Source organism: Crocodylus siamensis, chromosome 4, assembly GCF_052110815.1.
Source record: "Crocodylus siamensis isolate JL-2025a chromosome 4, ASM5211081v1, whole genome shotgun sequence".
Taxonomy (NCBI): Eukaryota; Metazoa; Chordata; order Crocodylia; family Crocodylidae; genus Crocodylus; species Crocodylus siamensis.
In genome coordinates this window covers 159862044-159889895 of record NC_143398.1, presented here as the reverse complement: position 1 = coordinate 159889895, position 27852 = coordinate 159862044, and the positions used below count along the sequence as shown (strand labels likewise).

Below are 27852 nucleotides of genomic sequence, written 5' to 3'. Positions count from 1 at the left end.
CCCTGGGGAACCAAACATCCATGCCCTTCTGGACATGGCCCATGAGTCCAGCAGATTCCCAAGCTTTTTGGGCCAACAGACCCCTCAAAACTTCTCATGGACTATCAAGCATACTTGCTGTCAACCTTCTGTTAAAAAAGAGCAGAGGCTTGGTGTGATCTGCAAACCAGTCACAGCTCACAGTTTGAGAAGTGCTGATCTAGTTTGATTATGTGCCTGGATGGTTCTTTGATGAGGTCCGCATCTTTGTGAAAAAGATACAATAGTACTGAGCACCCCAAATTGTAGCTGGGCCCAGGAGAAACTGCAATGGCTCAGGCCTCTGAATCAGGCATCCAGAAATCTGAGCTGTTTGAGTCACCTGTTGGTTTTGGGAAAACTAATTTTGATTTCTCCTCTCCATGCAAGAGGACAACGTATCTGCACCACTAAGGGACTCGTTACTTCCATGTTTAAAGCACCTTGCAGTTAAGAGTGATTATTCACTGCCTGGAAAGAATGCATGGTTTTCTTGCAAACGCGAGAGATTTTTAAGCCTTTGAACCAGACCTGACGTGTTTAACACTCTGCTGGACCATGTTTGGGGGTTTCTAGTTGGATCCAGGTTGGGAGGGAAAAGAAGGAAAAATTGCAGGAGGGATGGAGATAGGATTAGTGGAAGGGAACAGTGCCAGAGACTCAAGGGCAAACTGATTCTTTGTGGTTAGCCACGTCCTAACCCCAGACAGAACTTCAGCCAAAGGAAGCATTTCTTTGCTAAACACAGCTTCAGGCCTGAATTGTGAGATCCCTGGACTTACATGAACCCCCATATCTCCCACACCCTAATGTCCCCTTCCCTGGGCTGGCCCCTGTGTTGTCAGCTCAGTCAAACTGCACAGCATAATCCCATGACCCGCTTCCCCGCACAACACTGAGTCACCAGCTGGGACCTCTCTCATTTACCTGTAGGTTCCCTCAGCATCACAGCACTTACTTTTTCCTTCTCCACATCCCCATTTTCAACCGTTCCTTTCTTTTCATCTCTGGGGGGTAGGAGGCGAGGAAGGGGGGAGGAAAAGAGGAGGAGAATGAAAAAACAGAAAGAGAAAATTAATAACAAATATTCTAGTAAACAGTAACTTAATTATACCATGGAAAGGGCACAGCAAACTTGACCCTCCACCAGTGACACAAGCGTTAATCTCTCTGTGGTCTGTGATGATGGAGTGGATTAGGTACAGGCTAACAGCCTTCACCAAAGCTATACAACTTAAATATTTAGAACATTTTGGCTGCAGTATGCTCTCTCATTGTAGATGTACAAGCTGTATAGGCTTTGCTTGAGCTTTTGTATTGCATTTACAATGTTCCCCATAGAAACAATCTCTGGCAATGTGACCCTTTCACTCACTGGGTAGGAGGGGGTAGCAGAGGGTGGGGGCTGGGGAGAAGGTGCTGGTGGGTGGGTGTTCATCTCAAAATACATAGCACACCTGTTAGTCTTATAGTCTGTGGTCAGCCACTTCAGAGCCAACTGGAGTTTGATCTCTGTAAGAGGAGCAAGATCTGGGCCCCACTGGAAAAAAAGGCTACGCACTCTCCTCTGCAGGTCAGGCTGCTTTTATGCTGTGTTAGGAAGCCCTCACAGAGAAGTGCAACACGTGAGTAAAATCAAATGATACTGAGGAGAGTTTGGCAATGGACTCATACAGGGCTGCAATTTTACCAAAATCTTTGCTCCTAAAGCCAGATGATCCAGGCTTTCTTCCCATGGGATGCATTGAGGTTATTTTCAACCCTAAGCCCCATGGAGGGCAAAGAGTTGCCCCAAAGAAGGAATCTTAAACTTGTATGGACTGACTGGGACAAGAACATTTCAGATCCTAGTTTGTGAAGGTCTTGGATGAGCTGTGGATCAGGACACAATGTGGGAAACATCCAAGTGCACCACATAAATACCTAGTCAAGTACTAATCTGATCCCATTTAAAACCAGTAAAAATGACCGACACACCCCATCCAAAGTTTGAGAACGTGAAGGCCAGATAAACTACAGCAAATTCACGGAAGTCAACAGAGATGCACTTGAATGAAACCAACACAAAGGAGTAGAGAAGAATTAAAGTGATGGGGTGAAACTCATTCCTGTGCCACAGTGCTAGCAATATACCCAAGCATCACTTAGGTAGTTTTCAAGGGAAGCTGTTGGGAGCCAAACCCCATTTGGGAGAGTCCAGCTAACCCATGTCAGTGCCTAGTTGGGAGCAAAGTTCTTTGGGAAGAAAAAAGTGACTCTTCATCTCTCTAAACCCCAGGTTTTCCAGTCTGTAAAATAAGGATAATAGTAACATTTTCATAAACGACATAGAAGCCTACATCCCACTGACTTTCCATGGGACTTAAGATCCCAAATCACTCAGGCATTTTTGAAACTTTAACGCACGAGCACTTCAAGAGAGGGAAGCAATATAGTGCCATTTGCATTCCCAGAGGGAAAAAATGCTTTAAAAAGTGGTGAGTTTCCTTAGCTCTGGCCATGATAGACACCAAGAGAAAGAAAAAGTGTGCACACATTCGAGACAGCAAGAAAGACAGACCCATTGTTACTTCACATTGACACTGGTGTTGCAGCCAGACTATCTGCAGAGCCAGTCACAGTGTGTATAAACAAACAATACAAGAGCATCCCTGCTTCAAAGGCCCTCTGAGCTAAAAAGGAAGTGGCAACAAGGGGTTGAAACCACTGGGTCCTGCCATGGTTGAAACCAGAGGTAACACAAATATGAATGGGATGCATATTTATTTGTTTGTATGTTGTGGCAGCACCTAGGAAACCCAGGCCTGGGCTACGATCCTTCTGTGTGAGGTACTGTACAAATATAGAACAATACAAAAAATGGTTCTGACTTAAATGGCTTACAATTCAAGTATAAGATAAGAAATAAGTAAAGGAGAGAAATATCTGGCAGGCAGTGGTAGCGATCACAGCTCTGTACATGTCTAGCTATTTACAGGCTGCATCTCACTGGAAAGAAGATTCTCCTCGGAGCAAAGGACTGCAACAAGCAAAGGGAGGCTTCAGTGATGTACAGGTTGGGGAAGGATGGTTCACTGGTTAGCGCACTAGCCTAGAACTTGATTTCAAGATGCCAGCAGAGACAATGCATGTGACCTTGAGCAAGTCACCTAAGGTCAGATCCTCGGCTGGATCAGTGGGAATCTGGTGCCTAACTTCTTTTTAAATTCAGGACCTTCGTAGAACCATAGATAATTAAGGTTGGAGGGGACCTCAGGAGGGCATCTAGTCCAACCCCCTGCTCAGAGCAGGACTATCCCCAACTAGATCATCCCAGCCAAGACTGACTAGCCAGGTCTTAAAAACCTTGAAGGATGGAGATTCTACAGCCTCTCTGGGTAACCTGTTCCAGTGTTTTACTATCCTCCTAGTGAGACAGTTTTTTTCGTAATATCTAACCTAAACTTCCCTTTCTGCAACTTGAGACCATTGCTCCTTGTTTAGTCATCTGCCACCAAGGAGAACAGTCTAGCTTCATCCTCTGTGGAACCCCGCTTCAGGCAGTTGAAGGCTTCTATTAAATCCCCTCTCAGTCTTCTCGTCTTGAGACTTAATTAAGCCCAGTTCCCCCAGCCTCTCCTCATAAGTCATGCACCCCAGCCCCCTCACCATTTCCGTTACTCTCTGCTGGACTCTCTCCAATTTGTCCACATCCCTGCTATAGCAGGGGGCCCAAAACTGGACACAGTACTCCAGATGTGGCCTCACCAGTGCTGAATAGAGGGGAATAATCACTTTCATTGATCTGCTGAACACTCCTACCAATACAGCCTATTATGCTGTTAGCCGTCTTGGGAACAAGGGCACACCGCTGGCTCATATTCAGATAATTGTCCACTGTAACCCCCAGGTCCTTTTCTGCAGAACTGCCCATCCAGTCACCCCCAGCCTATGACTGGGGATTGTTCCATCCTAAGTGCAGGACTTTGCACTTGTCCTTATTGAACCACATGAGATTTCTTTTGGTCCAGTCCTCTAATTTGTATAGGTTTCTCTGAATCCTAGCTCTACCAGCATATATATCTACTACTCCCCGCAGCTTGGTGTCATCTGCAAACTTGCTGAAGGTGCACTCTGTACCACCTACCAGGTCATTGATAAAGATATTGAACAAAACCAGCCACAGGACTGACCCCTGGGGCACTCCTCTAGATACTGGCTGCCAACTAGACATTGAGCCATTGACCATTACTCTCTGAGCCCAATGATCCAGCAAGTTTTCTATCCACCTTACAGTCCATTCATCCAACAATGACTTCCTTAGCTTGCCTGTGAGAATGTTGTGGGAGACCTTATCAAAAGCTTTGCTAAAATCAAGCTTTATCATATCCACTGGTCTACCCACATCCAAAGAGCCAGTCATCTCATCACAGAAGGCAATCAGGTTGGTCAGGCACAACTTGCCCTTGGTAAATCCAAGCTGACTGTTTCTAGTCACCTTCTTCCCCTCCAAGTGCTTAGAAATGGATTCCCTGAGGATTTGCTCCATGATTTTTCCAAGGACTGAGGTGAGGCTGATCAGTCTGCAGTCCCCTGGGTCCTCCCTCTTCCCTTTCTTTAATATGGGCACTATACTTGATCTTTTCCAATCATCCAGGACCTCTCCCAATCACCATGTTTTCAAAGATGATGGCCAGTGGCTCTGCAAATCACATCAGCCAACACCCTCAGCACCCTCGGGTACATCGAATCCAGCCCCATGGACTTGTACATGTTCAGCTTTTCTAAATAGTCCCTAACCTATTTTTTGCCACTCTCAGATGCTCACCTTCTCCCCAAACTGTGCTGCCCAGTGCAGTAGTCTGGGAGCTGACCTTGCCTGAGAAGACCGAGGTGAAAAAGTCACTGCAGCTTCTCTGCATCCTCTGTCACTAGGATGCCTCCCCCATTCAGTAAGGGACCCACACTTTTCCTGATCCTGCTCTTGTTACCAACCTACTTGTAAAAATCCTTCTTGTTACCCCTCGCATCCCTCAAGGTGATGTGCTAAGCTGCAACTCTAGTTGTGCTTTGGCCTTCCTTACTCTGGCCTTGCATGCCCAAGCAATAGTCTTATTCTCTTCCTTAGTTTTTTGTCCATTTCCACTTATAAGCTTCCTTTTTGCAATTTAGCTTACTGAAGAGTTCCTTGCCTAGCCAAGCTAGTCACCTGCCATACTTGCTAGCCTTCTTGCACATTGGGATGGTTTGTTCCTGCACTCTCAGTAAGGTTACTTTAAAGTACAGCCAGCTCCCCTGAATTCCTCTCCTCAGACTGGCTTCCCAGGGGAATCCTGCCTATGAATTCCCTGAGTGAGTCAAAGTCTGCTTTTCTGAAGTCCAGGCTCCTTACTTTGCTGCTCTCCTTCCTTCCTTCCTTCAGGATCCTGAACTCAATCATCCCATGGTCACTGTTGCCCAAGTTGCCATCCATTACTACATTCCCCACCAATTCTTTCCTCTTTATGAGCAGCAGGTCAAAAAGAGCATGGCTCCTTGTTGGCCACTCCAGCACCTGCACCAAGTTGTCCCTAACACTCTCCAGAAGGTTCCTGGATTGCCTGTGCACTGCTGTATTGCCCTCTGAGAAGATGTCAGAGTGACTGACGTTCCCCCATAAGAACCAGGGCCTGTGGTTGGGAAATGTCCACTAGCTGTTTGAAGAAAGCCTCATCCACCACTTCTCCTCCTGGCCTGGTGATCTATAGCAGACCCCCACCACAACATCACCCTTGTTGCCAACTCCTCTAACCCTAACCCAGAGATTTTCAACAGACCTATCTCTAGTTTCATACTGGAGCTCTGAGCAATCATACAGCTCTTTTGCAAGAAGCGCAACTCTTCCTCCTCTTCCCTTCATGTCTCTGCACCTCACTCCCTCCCCTGTATAATGGAGATAAAAGCCATGCCCTGCCTCCCAAGGGGTGTTGCAAAGAACTGATATACTGAAGACAGCAAAATGCCTGAAGGCTGCCATAGCCAGGACCCACTGAAGTACTTAAGGCCCTCAGGCCTTGTGCCCCAAGTAAGGAAGGGAAAAGGAAGGGATTTCACGCATAGTCTTTACTTGGGCAAAACTCCCACTGAAGTGACCTGTCAATTCAAGTTAGAGAATGCTGGAAAGGTCTTCAGTACTTGGTCCAGCCCAGCAAGCCACAAAGAGTGAGATTCGGTCTCATAAACAGCAATGGTAGAAGGAAAGGGGAATGCCCTTACCTTGTTCCTTCATAAAATTCTATGGACAAGCTGACAATTTCATCATCTGTCAGGTTCCCTTTGTCTTGTTCAGAAACTTCCCCACGATCCTCATTAGACCCATTGGGAACTATACAGTGAGGCGAGAAAAAGGAGTTAGAGTTATTAAAACTTCCCCTTAAATTTATTTATTGGCAAGACAGGGGACAAGAAACCAGGGGGAAAAAAATAGCCATTTCTGCTCGCAGACACTTACCATCTGCCATGGGGTAGGCTGCATAGAAGTCACGCCGCCTCTTCATTTCATCTGTAAGCACAGGGAAAGCAGGGAGATCCCAGAAAGAAGGGAATGAAAGAAGGAAGGAGAAAGAGTTCAAGGTCTGATTTATACATCATGGCTTGGTCCCCAATTAAGGCTTGTCCACACTTGAGTTAATTCAGATTAAAGCAGGATGGGAATTTAGGACACACCAGCTATTCCAGAATAGCCTCTTGTGTGGAGCAAGCCTTGAGGGTGATTTGTTTTCTAACCCATCTAGGTAGACCAGTACAACCCTCAGAGGGCATGCAATTTTACACCAAGTAAAAGTGGCTTATCCTGAAGCTTATTGCTCTCCCAGTCAGGAAGCTGTATACAAGTATAAAACAGCTTTATATACCTCGCATAACTGTGTTCACACTTGGGGGCCTGCATTGCTTGAACTTTAGCAGAGAAGTTAACTTGACAACTCATGTGTTGAAAACCCCACCCCAAAATTGCCATTGTATCCATCTGTACCTTTAAATAGCCCTGGGACCAGTTTGTACACTATGTCTTGTAAAGTTTTGTCTGATCTGGAATGCAAAGAGAGAAGATAATTAGTTATGGCTGGATTAGAACTGGTTTTTTGGGTATGGCAGGTAAATTGGCTGAAGAATTTGTTCAGGTGAAGGGAAGATAATATACACAAGAGTTAAAGTTTGCTCCTCAGCAAAGGAACAGCATAAAGCCCAATTCCCACTTGAGCCCTCAAAATAGAGCTTGAATGTGCCTTAACAAGTGTGCAGACACTGTGCTGGCCCCTTACAAAGAAACAGTCAGATCAATTTAGGCTCAAACTGCATAGGCCCAGTTCCCATTGAGCCAACATTAGTAAATCTCCCATTGACTTTGATGAGAGTGGATTCAAGTTGGCAGGAGTTTTGTATAGTAAAATGTCCAGAATTACCAATATGGGGGCTTTGGTGGGGTAGTTTTTTTGTGGGGGTGGTTTTTGGCAAAGCTGAATTCCTGGACACTTATGGTTTTACCACAGTCTCATTTAATGTTCTTCAGGTCAATGTCTAGCTGTTGTCTTAATTCAGAAAAGTCTGCAGACACTAACACAGCTCATGCATTGCTTTTCATCTGGAAATCTCATAATGATCCTGACCTCCCTGGTAAAGCACTAACTCCACTGCACAGGTGAGGAAACTGATGCACAGATCTGAAGTGACTTAACTGTGGTCATGCAGAAAAGCTAGAGCACCACTAGGATTAAATTCTGGGGCTCCAGAAACCCAGTCTAGTTCTGAAACCACCAGGATGCCCCATCACCTGAGCCAGCTCTAACAGAGTAAAAACAGAAAAGTGGAGGGAAAAATAATTTAAAACCCCCATGGTTTTTTTGGTAGGAAGGGAGGGGAGAATGCTTCAGCCAATCCAAACTATACATATTGAAAACCCAGCCAGACATGCACCAAGATCTTAATAAAAAGCCAAGCTCAACTGTCGTGTTTCTGCAAGTTAAAAAAAAAATTACCAAGACAGATTTCTTCTTTGGTTTTAATGCCTCTCTGCATCAGTTGCAAGCAAACACATTACTATAGGACACAAAAGCCATGCAGGGAAAGCTACTAGAAAACAAACTGAAACTGCTCAGTCTTATTTTGAGTGTCTTAGAGTGAAACATTCAAAAGCCCTAAGTTATATTTTCAAAAGAAACTCAAAGCCAGATTTTCCTAAGGTATTTCAAGCATCTGAAGATGCAAACTGGCCTTTAGTAGGGTTAACAAAAGCATCTTGTAGTCAAACAAAATGTTAAAAGAAAAACAAATCTGTTCATGGTGACAGGTTTGCACTTAGGTCTTTTTTAATAATAGGGTCTTTATGAATAGTGGGTACAGTCATTTGTTTTTCTTTCAAATACATGTTTTTCAGCATAACAGCAGCCCTTTAATCTATAACTTCTTGGTGATGTCACCAGGAGTTTGCAAGGCCCCTCTGTGACATTATTTATTATATGCACACATAGGATTTGCTTTATAATTTACAGCAAGCTAATGAAAAAGCAAATTCTGTCATTTGACTGGCAGGTTAATTACCAGACAGTCATTATGCTTGCATGAATCAATAACCATTTAGCCCAATAACTTACCCAAGGGTGTGTGCCCTGTGTCTATCACAGATGATCACAGGCCCTCCCATGCCCAGGCTCCCAAGAGGATTCCATGTGCGCATGCAGTGTGGTTCTGGCATCCCATACAATGGGTATGCTGGAGTTTGTTTCTGCATGTTGCTACGCACCCTCTGCTCTGCCTGCTGACAGCACCTTGCAGGATTAAGCCTGCAGTCCTTCAATAGTCGTTATTCACATTGCTGACACCACAGCTGTGTACTGTGCGCATCTCAAACAGAGGGGATGGGGAAGGGGAAAGAGAAGTGAAACTGTCTAACCTGTGCAAACTACATCTGTTCCGCAGCCCAGTTAAGTCAATGAGGGAGTCATTTGAGTTTTACCCCTGGCCCTAAAAGCAGCCCTGTGACTCCAGCTTGAAAAGCAGAAGGAGAAATGTGCACATCCTCTATCAACACTACTCCTGTAATAATTGTTTCCTTTAATAGACCCTTCCATTTGAAGATATCAAAGCACTTTCTTAAGCTTCATACATAGCTGTTTGAGAGTTCCAGGTGAGGTGGCATAGGGTCATTGTCCTCACTGGAAAGGGTTAACCAAGACAGGAAATGATAACTGAAAATCTGAAACTGAGGCAATAAAGGGAAGTGGACACTTCACTATTCTGGCAGAAGATCTGGCCCTGTATGCAACAGCCTTATTATAGCTACTCACCCTGGAAGTCTGTAGCCTAAAAGAATTACTCAAGTAACTTTTACAGGAAATGTGTCAGTGTCTGACATAAAAAACCTATCCCCAAAAAGTCTGAAGCCTGGGTCTTGATTACTGGACTCTGAAAAGACACAGGGATAGGACACCTCTAACTTGATCTTCCTTAACACTCACAGCTTTCTTCCATTGTCTGACTGCTGCAAAGGTGCCATAGCATAAATGCAAATCCAGCTCTGCCTGAACAAAAATGCAAATTTGTTTGCACTGTGGCAGGCACAATGATCTAAGCTGGGGTCTCTGAGTGTGCCTGAAAGACGAATAAAGTAAGAGGTCTGGATGTTACTACAGGGCAAACTCAAGTGTATTTCTACACTGCTGTTGTTTTGAGTCTGTCTACATGTTGGCAGTGTGTGCCTGTGTCTGTAGCGTGGGTGTGTGTATGTCTATCTCTGCACACATTCAGGGATATTTAGGAAAGAGATCTGTGGGAGTTACAGTGTAAATATTTCACTGGAAACCAAAAAAAAAAAAAACCCAACGTGTTACTACAGAAACCGATTTACATGGAAGAGCTAAAAAAAACCCTAGTGATGTATTGCAGCCTTAATGGTTTCTATGCCAACCACCTGCAGAGCTAATTCTACAACTGACAAGACGTGTCTGGCTTCCCCGAACCCAGACAAATGGGGAAGGAGCAAAACTGACATAAAGCGCACATCAACGCAAGGCAGATTCAGCTGGGTTGGTTTTATCCTGGTGGTTCCATGCATGTTAGAACAGGGGCCCGGGAGCCAGATCTATGCACCAGGGATCATGTTTGTAGCACCCAAGGCAGAGTTACTCGTGAAGAATAATGCTGGGATTGGAAGGAGGAGGAAAGAAGTGGGGGAGCATGGAGTGAAGAAAGCAAAGTTTCAAGGCAAATAGATCAATGAATTAGAAACCACAACTGGTCTCAGGTTAAACTGCTCTTGTAGCTATTTCAAAGACTGATGTCTGTGGTCACGGCATTGTCTAAAAAGGACCACAGATTCTCTGGCTAAACTGCCCAAAGATGCAACTCATGAGTCCCCTTTCCTGCTAATAGTCATTGAAACCTCTTTCTAAAGCCATCAAGATGTACTGGAAAACACAGGGAAGCTCCTAGCCATGTCTGCCCCATCATGGCATTTGTCATCCTATATTCTAGCTCTGGTCTTATTTGTATTCTGACAGCACTTCAAGCAGGGGCTGTGTTATGTTAGGTGATACACATAAATTCAAGAGTAAAATTGTAAGCAGTTTGGGGTAGGGACTCTGTCCATATTCTTATACATCCTCATCACCACCGTCCAAGGCCCTTGCTACTTTAAATACATTTGTTCTCCCAACATCCCCGACAGAGTGGAAAGTGCTGTTATCCCCACTAGAAGACAGGAACTGAGACAAAGAAACCAGATGTTCAAAAGTAGGTGTGCCTCCATCTCCACTCGGAGACCTAAATGCCTTGGAAGACCTGTACATAAGTGACTTGCCCAGGGACAAAAAGGAAGTCTGTGGCAAAGCAAGGCTTTAAAAGCAGATCTCCCAAGACTTACATAAGTACCTATACTTTACAAAGTGAACAATCCCATGGGAGTTCACGGGGACACTCACATGACATGCTTATGGTTCAGCACATACTTTAGTACCTTGCTAAAGCAGGTCCAGGGTTAAATGCAAAAGCCTTCCAAAGTGATCAGTAAGTTGGACTCCCAATATGGGACACTATATATGGGGTTTGTATCTTCTCAAAACTCAGGCCCTTTTCAAGCTGGTATTGCCAAATAAAACCAATGCACCCCCAAAAAAATCACTAATGACCTGGAGGCAAATGGTGACAGAGTTTAAGACAAAATATCCATTTCTCAGTTGAAGAAAAGCAAGGATGAGAGATTGTCATAACAGCAGCGCTCACTAAGCAACATCTTATTGTGTACTGGGGGGGAAGAGAGGTGGAGAAGTTCTAACAGCAAGATCCCTCACCTGATGCTGAGGAGAGGCCTGGTTTTATGCACTTGAACATCACACATGGGACAGTATTTGTTGGTCTCCAGGTAACGAACGATGCAGGTTTTACAGACTGGGGGGAAGGGGGGAAAAGAGAAGAGAGAGAAAAAAATAACAGGATGAAATCCCCAAAAGGGCACATAGGGTGAAATTTATTGCCCCCACCCCACAATGCAAAAAGCCAATGCAAAGCCTATGCATCATTTCAGCATTGGCTATAATCAGTTGGCTCCTTAGTAATGCCTAAGCAGGAAATAAAGGTCCATGACACGTGGTAGGATGCTGTGCCAGAGGTGACATTTATCTACAATTAACAGGTCTATAACAATACGCTAAGCATGAACCATTTTTTCCTCCCCTCTCCTTATAAACACGTTGCAACTGCTTCCATTAGAGTGAAGGTGCTTTTAATCAAGTGGTTAGGAGGTCTGCTACCATGAATCAATAAGAGTGAAATCTCCTATTCCATCCTTCCCTCACAAGAGCAGGGTGCTTACCAGGCATGACTGTTCTTTCACGTCACTTCTTTAGGCAAAGGGGAAAGATAAAAACAAAAAAATTGGGGAATGTTGGCAGACTGAATCACACCCCAGGTCCACTGAGGCCAGTACATAAGTATAACCCTGCACTAGACAGATGTAGTCTAGTCTCAAATCCGGTCTCTATTAGAGATTGTTTATCCTTATAGCACATGGTTTAATATCTCTTCCAAAAATGTTATTACTTATATTCAAATATAATATAATTATACCATACATTTAAATGTCCAGTCCCTTTTTCTTTCATCTCCTGGTATCAATGACCACTTTGCAGCAATGAGTTTCACTGCTTCAATTGCAGGTGGCATAACAAAGGTATTCCCTTTTATTCATTCTCAGCTTTCCGTCTTTGAGGAAATCTTCACTTTTGTGCTTCCAGCCAAAGAGCTGCAGCAGTTTTCTTGAGCAATGTGATAAGAAGTTGAGGCCCCCCCACACCCTCCCCAATTCCCTCTTGAAAGTAATCCAAGGTAAGCATTTTCAAAAAGTGACTAGTATTTAAAGCGCTTCAATTTTCAAGCTGTTCCTCATTACAAAGAGCTTTCCAGAATACTCAGCTCTTCTTGGAGAAAAAAGAAAAAAAGAAAAGGCACCTCCGGTTAGGCATCCAAAAAAAGAAAAACCATTAGCTACTTTTGAAAACTCTTGACAGTTATCATTTGCTGAGCGGAAAGGGATCTCCGATCCTCAACAAGATTCTGAACTTAACACCAAGAACAGAGATCTGCCTGTAGCAGGAAAGCAAAGAACATTTCCTTCAGGACGGGCAGTCTCCTCTGCTCACTGCCTTCCCCTCCTGGGACACATTGGAGACTTACATGAGTGTAAACATTCCACTATGGTGGTTGCATCAATGAAGTAGCCTCCGCATAAGGCACACATCAGATGGGGATTCAGTTCAGTGATCTTTATCCTGGTGGTTCTGTGCATTTTGGATCAGGGTGTGGGCAGATCCTCTCTGGAAATAAAAACACACAAACACACTCCACCATGGCCTGAGGATCATGTTAGCAGCAGCTACATGGGCATCCCAACCCTCCAGGAATATTATAGAGACTAGAGTAAGTAACTGGCTAGCGCAAGAGAAGGCAACATCCCAAAAGGGAATGAAGTAGTCAGTTAAAAACTGCAGAGGTTTTAACATTTATTTAGGAATTATTCACATACATCCCCTCCTTGGAGCCTAGTTCCTATGGTCAGGCCTTAAAACGTAACAATATAGAGACAAGGGTAAAAAACCTGATATTTGCATTTTAAATGCAACAAAAAAACTCTTTTTCTTTCCATATCCAGCCAGAGCCATAAGCAGTAACACCCTTTCTAAGGGCAATCCTGAGTATGTCAAGGAGACTATTTATGTCTTTGCGGAGCCTGGCAAAACGGGACCCATAGTCTCTGCATTATTTATGTTGTACCACAATATAAATGTAAAATAATAGTAATAGGGAGAAAGATATAAATTCAATGCGAGTTACAGTTTCACAGCCTGGCCTATAATTGCACTGCATCTTTATCAGGAATGTTCTCTCCCCCTTTGTTTCCCCACCAAATTTCTTCATCTCCTGTGTGTTAATTTAATAACCTTTTTTAACGGACGAAAATCAATTAATATGCAGACAATACCATTCCTGGCATGGCCCAACCAAGAGAAATGCCACACAGACAACCCTGTCAAGATATGGAGGGATTAAAAACCAGACAACCTGCAGGTTTCAGTGGTAGCTTTACATTTCAGAACTGGGAAGAAAGAATAAATCTCAGTCCAAAATACACAAAGCTCATTTTCCCCCTCCATTAGGATTATGCATGTTATCTAGGTGCAAAAATGAATTTAAAAAATGGACATAAAAGTGACACTCAAAGACAGGAACACTTCTGGGTTATTGATTATAGAGTCCCTTTCCTCATAAATAGTTAACAGTACTGTTTTTCATCCCCTATATGCCTTCCCTCCAACTACATTTCTTCTGCCACCGTAAGCTCAGTACACATACACATACATATATACACACACACACTCTGCAGTGCCCTCAACCAGGAGGATCAGAGTTGCACCATGCAGCTGGCATTTCCACCCTATCCAGCTAAGGGGGCTGCTGCAGTTTCACCTTAGCCCTTAGCTGTCCACGTGTCCTCCTCCGTCATTCTCCCCTCAGCTACTGGTGACACGAGATAACAAAGCCGAGGGAGGCTTGCAGTTTCTGCCCTGGTCCTGCCCCCCTTCCCTTCCATGCCATACACCCACTGCCACCCCGCATGACTCATCCTATTTCAGAAAGCCAATGGCCCAGAACAAATCAGATAAATGGTCTAATTGAACATTAACATGCAATTCATTAAATGCACAGGCCTGAAAAAAGGGGGGAGCAGGAAGGGCCTCTGGTGAGCATGCTGCCTGCATCTGTGTGTGCGTGAGAAGCAAGAAACAAAACACCTCCCCACACACACACAAAAACATACATGGTACCTACGACACACATAGGAGATACCAGACACGCATGAAGCATCTGCCAATGCACGCATACATACACACACTGCTGCCCCAGTTTGCATCTTCAAAGCACCACATCTCTCTCTCACAGACATGGTCACACAAGTATAACACAACACTGTGATGCCCGTACACATGCCTTCCCATCCTGACCTGCACCCCCTCTTGTGCCAATGCAGGGTGCAATATACCAGGTGAGACCCCTAGCAGAAATGCAGCTAACACTTCCACGTACATGCAGGTGGGCAGACTAGACACACTATGAACATGCCAGGCCACTGCATATTTGCAGCATGGTAGAGACTGGCACACGCAGCGACACACACAGGCACACACCGACACTGTGCACGACAGGCAGACAGACAGGCACACACAGATGCACGCACTTGAGTGCCCATGTTACCTGCCACATCCCACGCACAGCCTGGCATTGCAAGACCACGCTGCACCCACCCCACCAGCAGCCTCCCAGGCCCCGGCCCCGATCCCAGTTCCCCTGCACAGGGCCCCCGGCCGCCTGCTCACGGCCCGGAGCCCTCAGCTCGCGCCGTGGGGCGCCCGGGCCCGCACGTACCTCCCGCACTCAGCGGCCCCACCAAGACCCGGCCCCGGCCCCGGCCCCGCCGCGCATAGGTGAGGCGGCACCTTTGTCCGCGCGCCGCGCCGCTGCCAGCTCGCTCGGCCCCGCCCCCGTAATGCATGTATGCAAATCAGCCCCCGTGGTCCCCCAATCAGTGACAGCGGCACCCGCCAGGGGCACGCCCCACCCCCCGCCGCCCCGGAAGGGGGGGGAGCTCTGGGAACAGACCGCCCTTAAAGGGGCAGGCCCTCCGGGGGGGCTGATCCGCAGCCGAAAAATCCGGACCTTCAGGGAGGCGGGAAAAGGGGCTGATTCTGGCACCGTCCCTCCCCTTTTGCAGCTGTTGGAGTTGGAGTCGGGGGTGCATTTTTATCATGAAAGGGCAGCCAGGCCATGGGAGTTAGCAGGGGATCGAATTCCTCCCCCCACCCCCAAACTCACAATTACGAATCTCGCTTTCCACCTCTAAATGGCTGACAAAAATAATCAAGGAAAGGAGCAAGGGGGGCGGAGGATTTCCGGTTTAGATCTCCTATTACAGATGTGTGGCTGTGTATATGAGAAAATACCTGTGTATGTGTGTGTGTGCATATATATATGCACATAGACATGCATACCTGGATGCACACATATGCACACACGTGTATATTATACATTTGCATGATGCGATATGATATATGATATGATATGATATGATTAAAACCTTGGTGAAAAAAGAAAAAGTCTGTGCCCCTGGACGTTTCTGTGACTGTGATCCACTGGCCCCTGGCTGGGTGGCTGCTGGTGAAAACGGTTTGCAGCCTAGAACCGCAGACTCCCATGGTGAGAGCAGGGACTGGGCATCTCCCTGCATTTCTTTCCCCATCCCTGTTATGTGTGTGTGTCTCTCTTTCTTTCCTTCTTTCCTCCCTTCTTCCTCTCCTTTCCTTTCTTTTTTTTTACACGAGTGTATTTTTTGTTCGATAGTAAAAGGCATTTTCAGCCAGTGCCTCGCGGTTTCTATAGAGACTCTCCAGTCTTGGCTACTTCCCCCTAACGCAACACCACATTACACACACACACACACGCACACACACACACCCCTAAGTAAGGCTGGGGACCAATCCAAGCGTAGTACCTGGCTGGTGTGCGGGACCTTTCATTTCCATCCGTGCGGTTGAGGATTATTTAATTCGCGCTGCCCAATGGCTGTCTGTGCGCGCTGCTCTCTTTGTCTTTTCACGCCCACACAGAAAGGAAAGATCGTCTTTGCTAAATCAATACTTTTGCCATAAAAAAAGAAGCCCTCACTGCCTTTGGGAGGGGAGAAGGGTGGCCATTCAGAGACTTTCTCAAAACTGCGCACACACACACACGAAACAGAGGTGCGGACATTTGCTAGCCAGCAGGCAATGAAGACAGCCTTCGATTGCTAGAGACAAAGATAAGCACGAGGCAAAATTTTACTCGTAGGGGAAAAAAAATCGAAGTCGGCTGCGAGTCTTTCCCGCCTCCCCCTGCCCAGAGCCGAGCTGGTGGGGGCGGGGAACCAAACGCAACCCTGAATTTTGGCAACGTTTGCAAAGAGTTTCAGACCTTTCGCGTGACGCTGCCTGCCCGGGAGAGGTCGGGGGCTGGCGGGGGCTTCGAGCGATTCCCTATGGGAAAGACATCACCGTTTGAAGCAATCAAGTGCAGAGAGATGCAGAAAGTCGCAGATGTCAATGTAATTGCTGCCTTTCTCCCCCCACCTCCTTCCCCGTATACTTTAATATTTACAATAGGAGACGGTATAGCTGGGGCCCTAAATCGCTGCAGTTTTATTGTTTCTATGGCAACTCCTATACTTGGCGCGGAGCCAGAATATTATTACAACCATCCGAGCTGGAGGGGAGAGGAAAGGGGGGACCTGAAATAAAATCTATGGCTCTGCAAATGTTTGGGCGTGACGTCAGCGCGAGGCGAGACTGTTGGCAGCACACACACTCACACACGTAGAGATACACACACATAGAGACACACTCATACACACGGAGATACACTCACACATAGAGATGCACACACAGATACACACATAGATACACACACTCACAGAGACACAGACACAGATGCACGCACACTCACACATAGAGATGCACACACGCACAGATACACGCAGATACGCCCACATAGATACACACACAGACACGCACACAGCGATTTACACACACACAGACACACACTTACACATAGAGATGCACACAAATACACACATAAATACACAAACACAGAGATACACTCACTCACACAGATACACACATAGACACACACACTCACGCAGACATACACACATACCCCCCACACAATACACACACACGCCCGCCGCTGAAGTGCACACCCACGAGAGGGGTCAGGGACGTCCAGTTGTCTGAAAACCCATTTTTCTGGGCATCTTTTCAAAGCAGGAGTGAAATGGTCCCGGTCTTTGTTGATAAGGCGAAGGACACTTTGAAAAGCGCCCCCCTCTTTCCTTCCCCAGCCCGGCTAGAGCTATTCAGAGCGCAGTATTTCCCCACAATGTCCCCCCCCCCCCGCTGTCGGGAGGGGGTGGGGGGAGCTGAAGAGCGGAGACGCGTTTGCTTGGGATCTCGGGGACACGGGCGACCCGCGAGCACCGCTGCGGGCGCAGATGAGGCAGCGCCCGGGGTACGGAGCGGAGCAGCGCCTCGGGGAAGCCTCCTCGCGCAGCTCTAGGGCAGGGACTGGCTGCTGCACCCTGCGGCGCCTGGGGATCCTTTCAAGGTACCCCGCAACGCTCGCACCCCGAGGTGCGCCAACGCGATTCACAGCAACAAGCCCAGGGATTTCCACCAGGAATGCGCCGGGTTAAACCCTGCCGAACTGCTGCGGGCTTTCCCAGCTCTTTGCTTGCTCTCTTTTTTCCCCCTCATAAACCCGGAGACAATTAAGAGCTGGCATTTTCCCCGAGGATCCAAGGAGGGGTGGATTGGCTGTAAAAAAAAAAAAGGTGGGGGGGGGGAGAACCACTGCTCTCTAGGGAGGAAGATACAGACAGGGCGAGGGGAACGGGTTACCGCCGAGGGACATGGAGAGGGGGATTGGAGACCGACCTCCAGGGCTTGGAAAGACCCAGGTTTATCCTGCCCCACCAAGGTAGGACCCACTCTTCCTACCGATCCCCTGACAAATGCCCCTGGAGTCTCGCCTGGAAAGATCCAGGCCCCTGCCCACCCAACAGCTCGGGCACGCGCCCCTAAAGCCCCGACTTCAGGGGCAGGGAGTGGAAGGATTCAAGCAGACAGCGAGCAGTGCATGACAGCGCGCACAAATTAACGAGCTAAGACTCATCAAACTTGGAGGCACAGGGTGGGGGGAGATCCCCCGGACCCATCAGACACCCAGGAGAGGCGGGGAGAAGCCAGGGCAACATTCAGTGCGTGGCTCTGGGGTCGGGGGACGTGCAGAGGGGTTTGGGGACACGCCAACGCAGCAACAAGGCAGCCCCGAGGTCCCCGCCGCTAGTCCCCAGTCGCTCCCTCTTGCCCCCCTCCAGCACCCTCCAGCGCGACGTGAACCCCCTTCTCGCCCCCCCCCCAGAACCTTTACAACTCGCAGGTGACGTTGGCGCCGCTGATAGGCTGCCCCGGCGCTGGTTGCTATAGCGACACACAGGATAACAGCTGGCCAGGTGCCAACAGCAACAGCAGCGCGCGGGGTGCGCTGTGCCCTGCCTGGCGCACCAGAAACCCAACCTTCCCCGCAGCCACCGGGGATCGCGCCCGGCTGGAGCTCCCCAGTGCCGCGCAGCGCCGCGCCACTCCCCAGGCTGCAACTGTTTTTCTTGTTGGGGGGGGGGGGTTGAGGGGGGGTATTTTTTTGCAGGCTGCCAGGGATCTCTCCGGGTGGGTGGTGGGGCGCCCGCGCCGCCGGCACAAACCGGTTCTAATAAACCCCAGGATGCTGATCAGGGTTTCGTGACTCGGAGCTGGACGCGGGGAGGCGAAGGATGGGGGGGGGGGGAAGGTTCCCCTCCTTCTCCAACGCACGCATCAAGCCCAGCGCCACGCCCCCCCCAACCCCCCAGCAACCCCCGCTGCCCACCTCTACTGTCCGCCGCTTTCAGAAACCAGCCCAGTGCCAGCAGCGGCCCCGACTCCTCTTCCCCCTCGCACAGCAAACCCGGCAGCCTACGATCTCCAGACTCTCCCCCGCCCGCGTCCCCCCTCGGACTCCATCCTGCCCAAGCACGTGTTTCCTTTAAACCATTAACGCTTTAGGGACCCTAAAGAGCGTCGCCTCGTGGTGCGCCCTGGAGGCCGGAGATGGGGGGCGCGGAGCAGGGACTGGGGGGAAGGAGGAGGCGGGGCAGAAGGCGACACCGCAGAGCAGCTCCAGGGCTGGGGAGGCGCTGCTCCCCCCACCCCACTCCGCCTCCCCTCTAGGGCAGCAGATCCCCTCCACCCAGGACCCCGCAAGGGTCAGGAGCGCTGTAGTTTTCCGCCTATAGGAGCCTCGAGCTCTGGGTCAGGCGCGTTCAGCGAGAGATTTCCATCCTCCCAAACCCTGGGGCAGGGGCAGAAAGATGCAGGAGGGAAAAAAGCAGGCGGCCCCCGTTGATCACAGCACCAGGTGCGCACCGCTGGACACGCTAGTGGCATTAGCAACCATGGGAGGGAAAGGGGCATCAAACATCCTCCATAAATCCTATTCGGACCATCCAACATTTCTTTCCTGCAAGGCAGACGCGTCTCTGTTCCACACACCCTCCCGCCCGAGGACGGGGCTGGGAGCCCTTGCGAGCAGAGCAAGAAGAGATCGGATCTCTGGGTTTGCAAAAGGAGCGGGGGGGAAACCCTGACGCCAGCGAGGAGGGGTGAAGCACTAGGACAGGCACGAGCTGAGCGTGACCTGAGACGTGTCTCTGGGCTTAAAACCTGCCCAAGGTTGCAACGCGCCAGGCTCCGAGGCAGATCGCCTTTGCAGATCGCCAGGCAGCCTGGGGGTGGGGGGGGGTCCTTCCCTCCCCCTCCCCACCTTGTTGTTTCCAAATAGATCTGCAGGAATGCGAGGGCCGAGCATGGAAAAGAAGAGAAGCGAAAAACAACTCCAGCACCTTAAAAAGCAGGCAAGTCTCCCTGCAGCACCAATCACTCCTGCCAAGGAAATCAATGATATTGTATGTTAATTTCCTGCGAAGCGCCGCGGGTTCTACATCCTGCTATTATACACAGGTATATCCTGCTTTTTTTTCTTCCTTTAAATCCCCCCCTCCTCCCCCCTAAGCAGGAGCTGCATTTTAGACAGATTCGGGGGGCGAGGGAAAAGGAGAAATATGCTGATCGTTTACTCTGGGATTTAAACAGAGACTGAGCAGAGGGCGAATCAGAGGGGGGAGGGTTATATGGAGGGAAAGGTAAAAATGCTCGCAAAAAATAGAGGCTAAAACCATCGAGTGCTTCCAAATAAATGCTTCACTTCCAGAGTGGGAGCTCAGAGCCTTCTCAAATGTCTCCAGTGAGATACACAAATCACTCCTGGACGCCTTAACTAACATTACTGTATAATCAAGGGATCTTCACAGAGGGACAATTAGGAATAGACATCCTGCTCATCTTTATTTCCTTTGCTTCCTCCCCGCCTCCAAGTCAGTATCCAATCTGTCTCGATTCAAAATCAGTAAAGGCAACTTTTCCCCCTTCATTTCTCTTCCTCCCCACATCAGATCTCGTTCAGGATCCCTCCAACTTCCCATCAGCCAAATAAGACATCATATTTTATAAGAAATTATATTTTACATCCCTTCTCCTTCCTTTTTTGGAGCACGAATTTAAAAAGAAAAAAAAAAGGAAAAGAAAAAAGCCCAAAGCCTCCAGTCTTCGATGGTTTTCAGATGTGAGCGGGGCGTGCTGGAAGTCTCAGAACTAGCACGACCTCCATAACATGAGAGTTGAAATTAGATAGATCTCTGCCTCTGGACCGACCAGTGACCCGTGAACTAACTTCTCAATGTTAAGGGCAGCTTTAAGGTATTTCCACCCTTTACCCACCCCTCCCACTCCCCTACTATCAGGTCATTCAGTGAATTAAGCAACTTCCCCCGCCTTCTTTGCAACCAGGAAAATATTTGTACAGATGTAACCCCCCCCCCCAAAAAAAATCTTTGCATTATTTTCCAACACCCAGCTCTTCAGCTCTTTGTAACCACCGACCCCCACCCCAGATGCAAACGCTCCCTTCCCTTTCACTGCAGGCTGCAGACACTTTTTTTTTTTATCTCCTATGGAAAAAAAAAATCAAGGCAGCATCAGTGACCATGAATGCGGCTTTATGCGGGATTACTACAGACGGGCCCCAAACCTGGATTTGAGAAGGTGGGGAGAGAGGAAACAGTGAGTAATTGAGTGGAAAAGCAAGTCAGAGCCTTCTGGTCCCTCTTGCTTTCTCGAAGCTATAAATAAAAAATAAACCAGCCAGCAAGTACCCCCAAGCTGCTAAACACAACACTCCAGGGGGAGGTTACTCGTGCCCTCGTAACTCTACACCCCGGGCTGGATTCTGCTCCTATTTCTCCAGGTCTAAATCCAGAGCAAAGTCAGAAACAAGTGGGATCTACCTCGGGGAACAGGCTGCCGCTCGCAGACTGCTGGCGTTAGACACAATCTTTGCCTTTTTTCTTCTCTATTGAGAGGTGAAGTCAGGGTTGTATTAGCCAGTCCTTTACCCGCATTCCCTCCTATTCCCCCCAGTCACTTTCTGCGCTCGGACACACGACCCAGGCTCGCTCCCCTGCAGCCAGGACTGACCATGTGTGTGTGACAGAGCCCATCCGACAAGACCTGGGCACCAGACAGAAACGCGACTCTGGGGAGATGGGAAGGAGACACGCGCAGGTGCGTGAAGGCACCTGGATACGTGTGTATGAACATCAACTCCCAATATTGCATTCGGGCCGTCTGGTTTTTAAGACATGCTCCAAACGAACAAGAGACTCAGCCTGCACAGCGGGTCCTGGAAAGGCTGCCAGGAAAGCCCCACAGCAGTGGTACTCAACCTCCTTGGACTCAACTCCTCCACCTTGGAAAATGCCGGCTCTTAGTTTTCACTCGTTTTCTGAGTACCGAAAAATTACAGAGCAATTGTCCTGTTGCAAAGACCACCCCGGGGCAGGGGGCTTTCAACACTATGGATTCCTGCTGGAAGTCCCTGCTTTGATCCCGCGAATCACTAACGTCCCGTGGCACCCTGGAAAGGATCTCACGGCACCCCCGGGTGCCACGGACCCCTGGTTGAGAATCACTGCCCTAGAGCTGTGCTTGGACGAAGCCCTCAGTGCACTGAGGGATGCCCCTGGTTGAGAAGCAGAGGAAGCAGGTACCTTAGTGCCAGAGCTCAACACTTCACCTACTGCAATGAGAGATTCCCGGGACAGGATCCCTTCCTATTATTTTTAAGTCCGTCTTTTTTTAGTTGTGTTCAAGTTCGTGCAATGATTCTTATTTATTTATTTATGTGTTATTAATAACTCCCAAGAGATCGCGGGAATTATTTTAACTCAAACAGAGAGAAAGCCGGTCTGTTAAAAAAAAAAAGTGTATTTCCTACTCAACCAAGCAGAACCAGACAGAATCAATAAAAATCTCATCTGGGGGCTCAGGCTTCTTCTGCAGAGGACACGGTACAGAATCTGGCCCCGCCAGCAGCAGCTCAGGGCCCTGGCTAATTATTTTTGTTATTAATTTTGTGTTTCCAATGGAAACCCTCGGTGCCACCTCTGTGCCTGCGAAGCTCATTGACTGCGAGAGCCTGCTACATTCTCCAGGATGAGTCGTGTTCAACCCCCCAGCCCGGACACACAGCACAGCACAGCACCCATCGGGCCCTGGGTGTGGGTGTAGGCAGCTGCGATGAAAGGGAAGGGGAGTGAACGCTCCGGAAAGGCGGATTTTCAGGAGCTCAGCACCCACGACTGGGGGAAGGGGCAGATTTTCTTCCCAAAGAGTCCGGCTCAGCTTTGGCCTCTCCAGATTCATTGCACTGTTTTGTTTAAAGGCTTCAGTACCCAACAGGAGTTCTCCCTCCCCCCGCACACACCCAAATTGGCAAGGGGGTGTAGGATCAATGCTAGGACAGAGGGGTGGGATACCCGAAAGGGAGAAGTGCAAATGTCCAGGCTCTTGCCAAAGCCCGTGTCCAAACCGCAGGGAGCCGGGCCAGCTCGGCACCGCTCTCGGGGACAGCGGGGTCACTGCGGTCACTTCTCCCTGGGTTTTGTGGGTGGCTTGTGCTGCAGCTGTCTAGCAAGGGAGGGTTTCTAAGCGGCGCGTCTATTTTAAGGTGGATCGCCCCGTCTGATCTCTGCCTGCCTGAGATCCCCGCCTGGCTTCTGCCTGGCCTGACCTTTCAAGCAGCGCGGTTGTCAGTCCTGCCGCCGGAGCCCGGGAGCCAGCCAGGACGAGCCCGGCAAGTGGGGCAATGAGGCTCGGCTCCGCCGAGAGTCAGGACAGGTGGGAGACTCCTTTTGTCCGCAGCGCATATGGGGCAGGGGATTATCTGCGCCAGCCCAAAGGGTCCATGGGAGCAAGGTATATGCCCGCCTGGCACATCACCCACGCGTGGGATCGGGGCTGGGGGGGTGATCCCCCCGCCAGTGGATTCTGCCTTTCGGTAATTTGTCCCTTCCCTCCACCCCCTGGCAGCCAGTCCCCATGGAGGGGACGCCCACGCACTCCCCAGCGGTGCCAGAGCGGGAGGAGGGGGCATTTGTGACCGGGATCACACTCACACACACATACACACCCTCCCGATCAGAATCTGCCCCTCCGTGCCCCCTGCCCTGTTAACCAGGTGTTGGGTCTTGCGAGGCTGGCGGAGGAGGGCGTGTGTGCGTGTGTGCAACCTCCAGCAGGCGAGCAAGGCACGAGGGATCCCACCGCCACAACACTTCCCCTCGCACAGACACAACACCCTGCCCAAACACCCGCGCAGACACAACACCGCCCGCAGCCAGACAGCGCTGCCGACCCCCCAACACACACACGCATGCACACTCACACGCGAGCACACCCCCCCACGCCAACCTGCCACTCACAAAGAAGCTGGCTCAGAACTCGCCCCTTCCCCCCGCCCCAGCCCCTGCCGCCGCGCCCCGGCCCCAATCCGGGAGCTGGAGGAGACTTATCGATAACAAAGGGCCGATCGCCGGGGACGCGCTGCAAGGTCTCGGCGGGCAGAAGTGAAGCTGCTCCCCACCGCAGCCCGGACTCGCATAGGCGAAAGGAGGAGAGGGGCGGGGCTCCGCCCCCAATCCACAGCTGGATTTTAAGCCCCCCCCGCCCCCGCCAAGCCCCACGGGGAAAGGGCCCGGGGGCGGTCACCTTTAGCGGGGACAAAAATACCCCGGCACTTCCTCGGCGGCTGGGAACGGTGCCAGCGCTCCACAATAGAGCGGCTCCATTTCCAGCCCCGGGTCTATTCCGAGCTGACCCCGGCGCTCGCCCGGTCCTGCCCCGGCGCCCAGGGCGCCTCACCTCCAACTCCGAGCTCCCTAGTCCAGCGGGACCGCGGGAGGCAGGCAACTCAACCTCCCTCCGCCTCCTCCCCCATGCCTGCGGAGCACACACACACATGCACGCACGCACTCACACCGACACGCGCGGGGAGAACCGATCACGAGAGATTCCTGCCTTTCAACTCTACCCCACCCCAGATTTAAAAAAAAAAAAATACGCCTTCCTCCATGAATCCCCTTTGCACTTTTTTTTTTTTTTCAGCGCGAGCTTTGCTCCGTCTATAATTTCTCCAACAAAGCCGGCTTTGTGTGCAGGCTCCACGAAATCATAATGATGACAATAAAATCTGGAGTGAGGAGAGACTGTTTTCCATCACATACCTCTGTGAATGAGGTGAGGGCTAAAGAGTCCCTTTTTAATGAGACACAGAGAGAGAAAGGAACCTGCATAATTACGAAACCTGCCCTCTCCCCCCTCCATCTGCTCCCCCAAAATGCAGGTCCTCCGGAAAGACAAAATGCAGGAAAGTTACTCTTGGCTGGGGGCAGTGGAAATACACACACACGTATATGTATGCCCATACACACACACACACTTATGTATATATATTCCCATACGTAGATATACACTCACTCACACACATATATATTTCCATACATAGATACACACAGACACACACACACACATATATTCCCACACACACACACTTATGTATATATATTCCCATACCTAGACACGCACACTTACACACACACATAGATATTCCCATACACGCACGTTTATGGTATATATATTCCCATAAACACACACACACTCTTACACAGATATGTATTTCCAGACTCTTACGTATATATAGTCCCACATATACATATGTATGTATATATCTCCCATATGTAGACACTCACAGGTACCTATATATATTCCCATCCCAACGCATAGCTACACACGCACGCACTGATTCTTCCTTGAATTGGCAGTGGAGGGGTTGGGATGTATATATGTAAGGACAAAGTCCCTCTTCCCTTTGAACTCTGCAGGGATCAGGATCTTGGTCTTATTCGGTGTGTGGCAGGGAAGACCACCCCCACCTTTCATTCCAAGGGAGACCGAGCTGAGGTGGGGGTGCTGGGCCCTGTTCCAGCCCGCCAGCTTATTGGGACATTAAGTTGCAATCTATTATTCATCATTAGGGCCTGGAGGAGCGATCCGGGCTGGGGATCAGAGCGGTGTCCGTAGCTAGAGGAGCGGGGCAGGGGGAGAAGGGGCGAAGCCCTCCAAGGATCAAACACAAATGCGGGTTTCCTCTTTCCCGCGGCGGGGGTCCGGCCCCTTGCCCTAGTCCGCGTGCTGGGGGAGCGGAGCCCGGGCCGGGTGTCTCCATTTGACTTCCACATTGATCACCAAAACATCGCGACAATTAAAGCCAAAAGAGCCGTCTCAGCTGGGCTCCTTCGCAATGGGCAAACCCCCCTCTCACCCCCGCCCCAAAAGGCAAAACCTCGGGTCCCGCCCCCTCCCCCACCCCTTTTTTTTGTATTTTGGAGCCTGCGGGGCGCAGCGATTTTGCATTCATGTGACAGGGGGGTTCCGACCCGAGGCTGATGAGACCCCTGTGACTCGGGGAGGGGGGGGACAGAAAAACAAGGATGTTTCTCTCTCACACACACCACCACACGCCTACAACCTATACCCCTGACACACATATATATACACTCACACACACGCACGTGTACACGGAACACATACACACATGCACACGGGCCTCACACACGCGCGCACAGATACGCACACGCGGAGCACACACGTGCACACCCCCATACAGGCATGCACACGCGCATCACACGCGGGCGCAGCACCCACCCACAGGCACACGCCACGCACATACCCCCACACACGAGTGCACAGCCCCGCACAGACATGCACACGCGCCAACACCCACCCCCTGGCGCATGCCACACCCACACACATACACACACGCCCCCCACACACACATGCATGCACACGCACATACACACGCGCACCAGCCCTGCACGCGCATGCACACATCCATGCACACACTCCCGCACACCCACGCCCCCTTTCCCGCCTGCCCCTCCGGCTTGGGCCCGCCGCTCCCGGCGCGGAAAACAATGCAAACCTTCCTCCCAAACTTGGGGGCCTCCCCCCTCCCTGCCCCCTCCTCCCACATCCATTTACGATCCAGCCGTGGAGAAACCGCGCCATATTGCGCCCGCCACCCACCCACCCACCCTCTCCGCGGCGCCGCGTCCCTCGGGGTGCCCCGCGCCCTGCAGGCCGGGGGCAGGATGCTGTCAAAGCCCGACCCCTCCCGCCAGCTCGCTGCTCCCGCAGCCCCCTCCCAGCGCCCCCCTTCCCGGGCACCCTCGGCGGCTGCCACCCCGGCCCCTGGGCTGCAGGGAGGAGGCAGGAGAAGGGACCCAGAGAAGAAAGAAAGAAAAAGTTGAGCGTGCCAAGTGGAGACAGCCAGGGGCTGCGGGGGAGGTGGCAGCAGAAGCCGCTGCCAAGAGCCAGGGAGGATGCCAAGTGAGAGGGCAAGGGGGAGAGAGGCCGGGGGGGGGGGGTTGGGGTAGAACTGGCTGCAAAGGGAGGGGGTAGGGAGATCCGATCTCATGCAAATGCCCCCTCCCGCCTCCCCCCATCACCCTGCCAGGAACCCAGCGGCAGCACAAAGAGCACAAGATAGGAAGCAGCCAGGCTGGGCTGGCCAGCAAATAAACCGATCGGCCATCTTGAAAGCACAGAGGGAGAGAGAGGGGGAGAGAGAGAGAGAGAGAGAGAGGGAAGGGGGGAAAACAGAAAGAAAGGAGGGAAGGGGGAGGCAGAGGGAGAGGGGATGTCAGGGCCACGGGGCGGGAGGGCGCCCGCAGCCCGGACAGCGGCCTGCGCGCCTTCCCCCGGGGGGCGGAGGGGGCAGAGCCTCCCCCAGCGCACACAGGGGAGAAGGATCCGCGGGGGGAGGCGCATCCCTACCTGATCCCGGATCCTTTCGGGGCGCGAGCAGGGCTGGGAAGAAGCCGCCAAGCAGAGCTCCCCCCCACTTTGCAATGGGCTTGGTTTTTTAATTAAATTTTTTGATGCCCCCTTTTTTTTTTTTTTTTGCACGGGCTGCGGGAGCTGGAAGAAAGGAGCCCCCGTGGCTGCCGCCGGGATCTGCTGGGGGAGGGGGAGGGGGCGGGGGGGGGTGCAAAATGGCTTTTTTTTTTCCTCCAGACAAGAGCTTGCCCCGCCCCGCGGCCTCACGTGATCTCATTCCTTTAGGGGTGTTTGCAAAGAGGCTGAGGTGCAAAAAAAAAAAAAAAGAGGCAGGGAGGGGGAGGGGAGACAGACACTGAGATTTTTTGGGGGGCCCCCTCCCTACACACCGCAGCCCCACTCAACCCCCCTCCCG

The 27852-nt window shown here is 50.4% G+C and overlaps 1 protein-coding gene across 6 annotated transcripts in view; it reads right to left on the bottom strand.

Moving 5' to 3' along the window:
• PCGF2 (polycomb group ring finger 2) overlaps positions 1 to 27615 on the bottom strand; it is a 40692-nt gene extending 13077 nt beyond the window's left edge. Inside the window, exons 1-7 of one of the 6 annotated variants that reach the window (XM_090044565.1) lie at positions 27435 to 27615; positions 12703 to 12842; positions 11322 to 11418; positions 7010 to 7065; positions 6488 to 6538; positions 6253 to 6361; positions 977 to 1025 (exon numbers count right to left, since the gene is read on the bottom strand). In XM_090044565.1, coding sequence (XP_089900691.1) covers positions 977 to 1025; positions 6253 to 6361; positions 6488 to 6538; positions 7010 to 7065; positions 11322 to 11418; positions 12703 to 12814 — 474 coding nt within the window. In that variant the 5' untranslated portion in view covers positions 12815 to 12842; positions 27435 to 27615. The other 5 variants (XM_090044568.1, XM_090044567.1, XM_090044569.1 and 2 more) reach the window with 5 other exon arrangements.
• Between the last annotated feature and the right edge of the window lie 237 nt (positions 27616 to 27852).